General features: G+C 47.1%; 3 protein-coding genes across 3 annotated transcripts; 1 reads left to right on the forward strand and 2 right to left on the reverse strand.

The window, feature by feature from the left end:
* Positions 1 to 340: 340 nt before the first annotated feature.
* HOO65_110058 (uncharacterized protein) lies at positions 341 to 955 on the forward strand (the record flags this gene model as incomplete). Its single annotated transcript, XM_071001739.1, has 1 exon — positions 341 to 955. The coding sequence occupies one exon, from the start codon at positions 341 to 343 to the stop codon at positions 953 to 955; it is 615 nt and encodes a 204-aa protein (XP_070855768.1).
* A 5,756-nt stretch (positions 956 to 6,711) lies between these two features.
* On the reverse strand, positions 6,712 to 7,791 carry HOO65_110059 (uncharacterized protein; the record flags this gene model as incomplete). Its single annotated transcript, XM_071001740.1, has 1 exon — positions 6,712 to 7,791. One exon carries the CDS (start codon positions 7,789 to 7,791, stop codon positions 6,712 to 6,714), a length of 1,080 nt encoding a protein of 359 aa, XP_070855769.1.
* Positions 7,792 to 8,021: 230 nt separating this feature from the next.
* HOO65_110060 (uncharacterized protein) lies at positions 8,022 to 9,455 on the reverse strand (the record flags this gene model as incomplete). The annotated part of the gene is made up of 3 exons (XM_071004739.1): positions 8,022 to 8,252; positions 8,300 to 8,382; positions 8,738 to 9,455. The coding sequence occupies 3 exons, from the start codon at positions 9,453 to 9,455 to the stop codon at positions 8,022 to 8,024; spliced, it is 1,032 nt and encodes a 343-aa protein (XP_070855770.1).
* Positions 9,456 to 9,779: the final 324 nt, after the last annotated feature.

Consider the following 9,779-nt stretch of genomic DNA (forward strand, 5'->3'; position numbering starts at 1 on the left):
CAGTGCAGAAAGCTCACCCGTTGTCTATGTTCGGCTGCCGGCCCCCGGCTGCTTGAATCCAGGACAGGCTGAAATGGTCTTCTATAGACATCATTCTTCCCATATTCTCGTAAACATATATATAATGGCTACTGCATCTCTGTTCCCATTATCTCATCTCTGATTCATCCACCACCACTCTTCTCTACATCTTTCCTTGACTCTTCTGCATCTACATCTGCATTCATTCACTTATTTCATATATCTTGTCTTCCCAGCATCCATCAGCACCCAAGCAAACACCCCCCTCCCAAAAAAACAACCAACATCTTAAGACTTCATCTTTAATCAATCCGCCACAATGCAGCTTATTCACGCTATCGTCGCCCTTGTTGCTGCTTCCCAGGCTACTGCGATCGCCTCCAACCCGAACCTCATGGCTCGTTCTGGCATCGCCGAGGCTGCCAACATGAAGTACACCCGTGACGTCGACGAATGCAAGGCCGCCTGTGACACTGGCTTTGCTAGACGGGCTAACGTCGACAATGCTAAGAGTGAATGCCTCGAAAAATGCGCTTCCGACAACCAGGGCGAGGATGGCAAGGCCAAGAGAGGCAAGAATGAGGACAACGATGACAAGAAGAAGGACAAGAAGAAGGAGAAGGAGGAGAAGAAGGAGGAGGAGGAGAAGAAGGAGGAGGAGGTCGAGTGCTTCGATCAGTGTTCTCCTCACCCTGGCCAGAACAATTGCCACCCATCAGCCCCTTGTATCCCCATTTCTGGCGGAAAGGCCAAGTACTACTGTGGCTGCCCAACTGGCCTCAAACCTGACGATATCTCCCCTGAAAATGCCTTCCGTCTTCCTTGGGTTGGCCAGGAAGCCAGAATCTTCGTGAAGCCTGGCGCTACTTGCTACAACCGTTGCGATGACATTCTTTCTTGCAAGGAGGTCGCTGTTCAGCCCCAGTGCCATTAAAGCTAGTAATGGAGAGAAAGGGCAGTGTGCTGGTGTGGGTGGATAAGGTATCTCAGCGGAGGGTGAGTGGTGAGCGGGGTTGGGCGATGAAAAGAGCAAGGGGTACCTCGCCACTAATAGTCACCCCGATAGATGGTTGTCTCATAATGGCCTATGGATAGAGGGGGGATTGTTTTATTTATTGCGCCTAATTTCTATCAGTCTAATACTATTCCAAGACCCTTTTGAATAAACTGTCTTCCAATGCTGTAGATGTGAGGTTTGGCACACAAGTCCATGAATGAATCTGTTTGCAAAACCCCAGACTACAAGTCAGGTCGGGGTTTCCAAGGCTGGTAAGGACAGTCAAAGGCAGGAAAGGATTTGTTTGATTCAATCTCTAGGAATGCAGGAATCTACTAGACGAAGTACCGCGCAAGCCCTTGAGTATTGGCGCCAAATATCTACCCGCCGCTACATCCATCAATGCCACACCTTTAGCGCAGCATGAACGCTGCAACTATTTCGCCCTGGACTTTTTACCGTGCATCCTACGCAGGACAGGAAAAGGGGATTCCGATCTTGTACTTTGGGATATCCAGGGACTGCTAGCTAGAATCGCCGAGGTGCGCAGATTATTGGCCCTTGTTTCAACTCCGGATGTACTTTTGCTTTGTTTTGGGGTATTTCTTTCGGGTTCCATTTTTAAATCCAGCTACAGCCACCAGACGAGCTTTGAGATATTAAAACGCGACTATTCCCGGACATAAAAGAAGCGATCTCTGAAGGGACGAACCACGTTCTAGGAAGCCGGAGGGCCACTCACCCGGAGTCGCATGAACAAGAAGGTTAGGAAGGGGACAGTAGCAATACACATTAGGAAGACGCACTGAATGTCCTTAGAATGAGAAGAAGAAGAAGAAATACGTGATTGCTGATGTTGCTTCTATCTATCTAATTCTTGATTGAAGAGCGTATCCCAACCGATTTATTTATCTACCACTGTAGTGTCTAGACCAAACAAACAGCCTCGGAAAAGTCCCTTCATGTCTGACACTAACCCTAATGCCTCAGGGTCAGCAATCCTGGTAGTCGTGATGTCATGGAACTTCGGGTCAACTTCGGCTGGTCTATGGGTCCCACTTTTCTGGTTAAATCGCTCACGATCATAGGTTTTGTGGGTTTTGGAATCCATAAAACGGGCTCTGGATTTTGTTTTTCTAGTTTCCTAGTTTCTTTTCCTTTTCTTTCTCATGTTATTAATCATAAGCAATATTTTAGCCATAACCACGAGAGTTTCTTGTACTTGGTGAAACTCGTCACACCTGGCTTAGGTTACCGACAGATAGACGCAAGAAGAGCACCAGAAAAGCATGATGCGGCGTCAACAACTCAAACACACCTGCTAGCAACCCCACACCTACTGGATTCTTTAATATTGCATCCCAGAAAGCTGTGGTGGCTGACTGCTCATCATCTGGGATAACATGACGCTCATTTGATTACATACGTTGTTTCTCTAGCGTCTCGTTAATGCTAGAGACACTTCATTCCCCGCAATCGGGAATAATCGCTTTTGCGGCCGGCCTTGGCTAGCTAGTGCTGCGGTCTATGGTGCAGCTTCTAGACGTAAAGAATCTTTGTTTTACGGCGAGGAGCGAGAGGTAGAAGGGGCTTAACTAGGGGTCTACTAAAGTATGGAGTAGTGGACTATGTGTACGTCGGATCGGCCAGTTCCTGCCACACTTAACCGCCTTCTATCCTCGATTACAAACTACGGCAGCCGGTCTACTCCATGGCTATCTGGGACGCCGCAGTGCCCCGATATCTAGGGAAGGCCGGTTGTGGCCCCATTTGTTCGATTGTATTGTGTGTTCTTTAGTTCTTTATGCCTACCTTTCCGCAAACGCTCCTTTGTGCGTAATGGAGGCCGTGACTTGCCTCTTCGCGTGGCTTGAGGAAAGGCCATCTCAGCCGGGCCGCGGTTTAGCCTGAAGGTTGAAGACGGATACCTGAAAGGGATAGCTGTAGGCTTGGCCGGAACATAAGACGAAATGCATAAGATCTCGATGCTGCTTGAGCGCCATGGCTTGTGTGGCACGTTGCCAATGTGTTTTAGTCGTTATTACCAAGATCTTGCAAGCCTCCTTGTGTGCTATGAGAGTTGCGTGATCATCACTAGGACTGTTTAGGCTGTCCGTCTGCTGCAGCGTAGTGCAGAGTTGGTGTAGGTAACGTGATTTACCAGTGAGCGGAACACCGCACTCAAATCTTCACACTTCCATGTTTCAAACCACTTTACTCAAACCACCAATAATTTCTCCAAATTATAAAGAAGCCAATCTCGTTCTCGCTGTCGCCAATATCAAACAAAACCAAAAACTTAGTATTTGAGACGCTGCCAGGATCTACACAGTTAGCCTTAGCACCTTACACACCAGAATGAAGGGAAGTCGCGCTCAACAAAATATACGCGCCAACTCTGCGTGATTGACTCCACTGGAAGAATAGACTCCAGTCAAGTTCATTCTTGGCCTAACTTTGTGAGGATTTCCCTTCTGGCTTAGTGGTCTTAAGAAATAGCCAGCCTCCTCCCAGAAAGCGATGACCGACACTTGGGTCTCTTTGACCCCACACAACACCACACAAGCCCCATCACAGTCTGCCTATCCCAAGGATCAAATTGCTCATTATCAAGGAAACTCTCCGACTCCAATTTATGATGCTATCGACCAGTTGGAAAAGAGGACATAGGTACTAATGCATGAGGTAGTGGCTTTACACGAGGGGAATAAGTCACTGCGAGTAGCAAATGAGAGACTCAGCAAATGCCGGAGAGCCAAAAAGACACACACCATACGGTAAGGAGGAGCCCTTGCTGTAGGTAATGCTCAATAAATTCTAGCTCAAAAGGATGTTGATCGGCAGGTGGCTCAAGAAATGCGACAGAATGGTGGTCAGTCGAAGCGGACTGCTAACAATCGCAGAGTATTGTTACTTCCGAGGAACGTGGAAGGAAAAGCCTAGATGTATGATTCATCAGGGCTTCCAGACTTCCTTTACTCTAGACCTCAAACCACGCATTTTTGTATAAATAACCTGGCAGGTAGGGTGCTTCTTTCTACTCAGTGTCGGCCACTAACTATATCATAGGACGTGTGCGAGATTTGATATATCAAGCAGCTTTTCACATTAAACTTACTTGCCTGTGACACCAAACACTATGCTTAATACCATCAGAAGAGCCTAGTTCTGCATCTTAGACTATGATATTGCGTGGTTAAAGCGGTGTGAAGCGTGAAGGCCCCCCGGTATGGAACGCCAAAAGACCTGCTTACTGATGCTCTTGTCTGGCCTGAAATCCATCGTCACTGGCATACTTCAGGCTACCATTCGGCGCGCTGCCTACGCCAACCACCCTGCATGCGGCCTATGTAACCTGCGCTGGTATTATCGGCCACCAATGGCAGTTTGCCCAAGTAGCAAGGCGGTTCAGTTACAGGCTGCTGCTCTTCTAGGGCCTGCCTGCTAGTCTCCATGCACCCTCTAGTGGTCGTGCACTAATATTTGGGCTTCTCATGGCCCAGTGAGCCGAAGTTCTTTCCTATATATGACCCTGCTGCTCTGTGCAAAGCCGATATAGTTCGATTCTCTATCTAGCTACTCCGTGTAGGACAGCAGATATCACTGATTTCACCAATCAAGAAAACCAAACACAGTCTAGGCTCTAACGAGAATTGACGGGTGATTGCCGGCCACTTCTTACGGCTACTCCGTGGAGGCGAAGAAAGACGGGGTACCCATAGCCAATCTGTGATAGCCATCCAATGAGTTGAAGCGCCACCTGTTACTAAGCAACATCAAGATACATGCATACACGCAAGTAGGCTGTCTAGCTAGCTTACGAGCAGCATTCTTGTATTGCCCATATAGCTGTTTGGAAGCTGCGGAAGGCGGTTTGCGTCGAATTAGCATTTGTCTTTCTCCGGCACTTCGGAGCCTTTTCATGGATGTATTCTACCGAAATCTAGCCTCCCAACCGTAAGACGGGCTTACAATGCCCGGCCCCCATACCAATTTAGGGCCTGCATGTCGGATGCTTAACTTCTACGCGCTATATCTAATTGCGGGCTAATTTCTGATTCCTGCTTTCCTGGTCGGCCAAGATTAGTCAGTTATTATCTTGTTCTGCACGAAGACAAAGTGTTAGTAAAGCAGAATTGATTGAATGAATTATAGGCTTCATTAAAAGTTCACAGTCTTTACAAATAGAAGCCAGCTACTAGCAAATACCCAAGCGTTGTTTGTCGAATGTATCTAGTCTCTTCCTCCATCCTGTTACATTCATGTGTATTTATCACGTTGGAGTATTGTCAAGGACAAAGGATACAAACAGGATCTTCGCAGACGCAAGAGAGAGAACAGAGATCCTGTGCTGATAGATAAGGGTTGGCCAGCTATCTAGCCGGTGTAAAGCTAGCGAGGCAGCGGATGGTGGTCACATCTTGGGTCTCTAAGCGGGTTTGAGAAACAACAAGACACCTACTGACCAAACCAAAGCTGGATGCAACCTCGAACCGTACATCTCATACCTTTTGGTGGATTATGTCCGCGCAGCACTGGCAAACGAGATATCCTTTCCTTGACTAGCCTTTAGCCTCCGTCTCTTGAAACTATTAGCTGCTTCCGTCAGCTCTCAATTAGTACTGAGTTGGACTCTAGCCCGGTTATTGAAGATTAGTATTAAGTTAAACTTTAACCTGGTTATGAAAGATTCAAATGTAAACATTGGTATTGCTTTCAAGAGTGCCATTTTCACATTTTCATAACAGTATCATGGAAGTATGCAAAGCTTCAATAGATGCTAAGGGTAGTGCCTGTTCAGCAACCCACCAACATCAGGTTGGCATGACCCAAGCAGCCCAGCTAGCTAGCTACCCGGTGGCCTGGTGTCAATGGGTCTAGCCTCTATTCAGGGCTGAATAGGCAAGATCAGAGAGTAGCCGATGAAGAAGAAGGCATACCCTCACGCAAGCGTAGCGGTAGACACAAGCCTTTGTTCCCTGGCTGCGTGAAGCTCTAACCTGGAAATCCCATTACTAATTTACTATTGCAAAGTGGAAAGAGAATTAGGCGTAGCAGAGAGCCCTTTCTATATTCCAGTTGCTATTATAGTGAGCTGCTATCTCCCATGTACCATACAAGGCCATCTCTTGCTGTGGTAGAATGACTAGCGCGTTATGTTGGGCGTTCCCCTGCTTATAAATCACGCTGGGCAAAGGTGCGATGTGTGCACTCACACGGCTAGACACACCCATATACTCACATGTATATAAAAGGCTTCTTTGCCGCTTTGCCCCTTGGCTGTTTGGAGTTTCTCTCTACTCATCACCAGGTACACCTTTCTCTACTCTCCCTCGTACAGCATACCTTTCTCGCGATCTTCAATCCGCCATCTTTTTTTCTTTTCTATTCCAAACCTACCTCTCCCTTAGAACGTTGAAGCTTTGAATAGTGTCGTCAAGTAATTAGTTACACAAGCCGAATGTTGGTAGCCTGAGTCGGGGTTATCAGGACTGCTGACCCTGACCAAGTTAGGCCAGACATTAGGGTTAACGTAAGTGCATAGGAAGTCGCAAAGTATAGGAAGTCGGAAAGAAATCGGCATCCTCTGGACAAGATTCTATATAAAATTAAAAAAAAACACATAAATCAATTCAAATTAATCACTTTTCTGTTCTCCGGACATTTCAATAGCAATTTGACATGTTCTTGAGTTATGGCCACCTGTACCACATCTTCCACATCGCCTTTCCCTCGCTGCTGCCGAGCTTCCCGAACGCCGCCCTCACCTGTGCATCAACATCTTCCTGGCTAATATTATCCTTCCCCTCACCTACAGTCATCTTCCCTCCACGTTGTAGTCGGGTTCTTTTGGCTCTGCGCCGCTTGCTGAGGATCTCATTTGCCTGTCGAAGGTCCTGAACCTCAGACTCTAATAAGCTGTTCCGATGCATTACTGCTTTTGTTCCCTTGGTGAATGACGTGAGTGCCTCAAGGATAGATGCAGGTGAGCTGCTCTTATGTCTGTTGATTCGCCTTTTGAGGTGTTCAAACTGAGAGCTAGCTTCAATTGCTGTCTTTGGGGTCCTAGGAATCCAAGGGTCAGGGAGGCCGGCCTCCTCCTCGATCGGTGTTGGAGTCCGTAGCTGCACGTCAAGCTTAGATATCACACTTTCTGGATCTAAAGGAATGATTCCAGCGCCTCTAAAACCCCCCCTGATATTACTTTGTGTCATAGCTGCTTGGTGGACAGCATAAAAGGCTGGAAAGAAATCAGCCTTGGAAACGTGGGTTATTGAGCACTTGATCAGATGCTCAATTTCTCGACCATAGGCCTTTTTAAGTGGCCCAAAGCACCCGACATCAAGAGGCTGACGTAGGTGAGATGAATGAGCTGGCATACAGAGTGTGATTATGTGGTTGTCTTCACAATATTGCTCAAAATCGACTGAATGGTGGCTTTCATGCCCATCGAGGATCAGAAGGCGATAGTGACCAGTTGATCGGCCCTTGGTATGTCGGTCAAAGTGCCTTAGCCACTCAAGACCTGTCTCATTATCAGACCAGCCATTATGGGTTGTCGCAATAGCCCAATCGTCCGGGAGGTTGCTTTCTCGATACCAGCTGGCGAGGTGATATTGGCCTGCAACCACGATGAACGGCGCGATTGCCCAGCCTTCAGCATTGATCGCCTGGGTGACGGTAACCCATTCTCGGTTTCCTGGCTGAACTGATTTCGCCTTTCCATGTCTTTCCACGCCTGTGACAACCATTCCACTTGCAATAACGCCCATGGTAAAGCCAGTCTCATCAAAATTATAGATGTCAGCTATGTTGATACCATACTTCGCAATTGTGCTTTCCACGAGCCTAAACCAATCGTGAATAAGGACTGGATCGTCGCACTTAGCCCTCTCGTAGTGTCATATCTACGAGTAAAACACGTCTTGAGGTCTGGTTGTCGCTTGATGAAGTTAGAAGCCCAACGTTTGCTGACGGGTGACGCGTCGCGGTCGGCGAGCAGTCAGTTGGCCATTTCTTCCACGCCACGAAGCCGAGGGGGAAATTCTCGAGACCCTAGGTTGATAATGTATTCAACAATAACCTGTTCCTCTAGATCAGATAGTTTGCGCGATTTAGGGACAATATCGCTTCGAGAAGGCTTGCCGCGATATCGATCATAGAGGGTACTAGGCGGGACTTTGTATATCCTTGCAGCGCGATAAATGCGTAATTTTGGGTCATTTCGAAGGGCCTGAAGGGCGAGAATTATATTTCTTTCTTTATTCAACTGTGGCATACTTGGTGGCTGAGAAATAGTTGAAAAAAGGGAAAGTAAAGGGAGTTGCGGGATTCTTTTCCGATTTCCCATGTTTCACCACTTCCTATGCACTTACGTTAGTATCAGATGTAAAGGGCCTTTTCCTAAGCTGCTTGTTTGGTCTAGACATCTATAAATCGGTTGATACGCTCTCCAATCAAGAATTTGACAGAGAAACAACAGCCATGAATCGCATATTTTCTTCTTCTTCTCATTCCAACGACATTCAGTATGTCCTATCAAGTTATTACCAGCTTCTATGACTATCGATCCAGTCTTTGACGCCTCAATGCTTCTCCCGTCCGCCACTTTTACCGTCTCCCGGGTTTCCTGTGCGTTATATAACACTGTTAGCTCTTTTGTCATATGACATGGGCATCCAGAATCAATTACCCAGTTATGGCATTCAGGGCACTTACTTTGAGTGTCTTGGTTGGCCAGTTGGGCCTTCTGGTCGGAGTTGGTCTTTTTTCTCGACCAGCAGTCAGCAGCTAAGTGTCCCTTCTTCTCACAGTTGGTACACTTAACCTTTGGCCTGTCTCCTTTGGTCTTCTTGTCGTTTCCTTCGCTTTCAACGCTAATTCGAACTTTTTCCAATAGTTCTAGCGTCTTCGCTTCGGTATACTTTTCCCGCCTGCTTTCGAGGATAGCAGCCTTGTACGCTTTCGGGAGCTGCCACGTAAACGTCCTAAAAACGTCCGTCTCCTTCATCCTGTCCTCTTTCGAGGTGTCCTGGTTGAAGTTACGATTGTGGATCGTTTTAAAATAAGCCCAGTTGCTTTTCATGGACTTCCCTTTTTGTACAGGCGCTTTCAGTAGCCTCTTGTACTCCTCGTAGCACTCGTCCAACGGGTCCGGAGCGCAGATTTCTTTGAGGACCTCATTTGCTGCATGTAAGGTATCCTTATCCTTAACTAGGGCCTGGTGGTATCTATCCAAATTCATATTGAGCAGACTCTTCGCCGCTTCTTGATCTTTGGTGTGCTTTTGTTTCTGGTTTGCGCTAGATACATCGGTTCTTTCAACAACTTCCATGGGATCTTTTTGGAAAAGATAATGTAGCCCGCTATTCTGGAGCTGGACTAGGAGGCTGTTATCCCACTCGTTCCAGTTGCTGTCATTGATTATAGTCGACATCTTAGCTATTTCTGGTGTTGGTTTTGGTCGAGTGTTGTTTTTTATACAATCACACAGAATATTATAAGCCTCGATTGACTTATGAGAACGATAAACGATATGGCAATCGTTCGACGAAGGTAATTTATCATGAGCTCATAACCTGTAGAAATTGGTCCTTGTCAATTGTCCCTCTTATAGCCCTCGGGGGGCGGCGGGGAGGGTACCTTTGAGGTCTGATGCCTCCCCTTCTTCCGGGCTGCTGGAGGACGACGCCCACGACACTGATGAGCGTTTTCCATTCTTTTCTTCTTCTTTGACTCTGTCACGGATTTTGACAATGAG

The sequence above is a fragment of the Ceratocystis lukuohia genome, assembly GCF_044167205.1.
Source record: "Ceratocystis lukuohia strain C4212 chromosome Unknown Supercontig11_pilon, whole genome shotgun sequence".
Lineage (NCBI taxonomy): Eukaryota > Fungi > Ascomycota > Sordariomycetes > Microascales > Ceratocystidaceae > Ceratocystis > Ceratocystis lukuohia.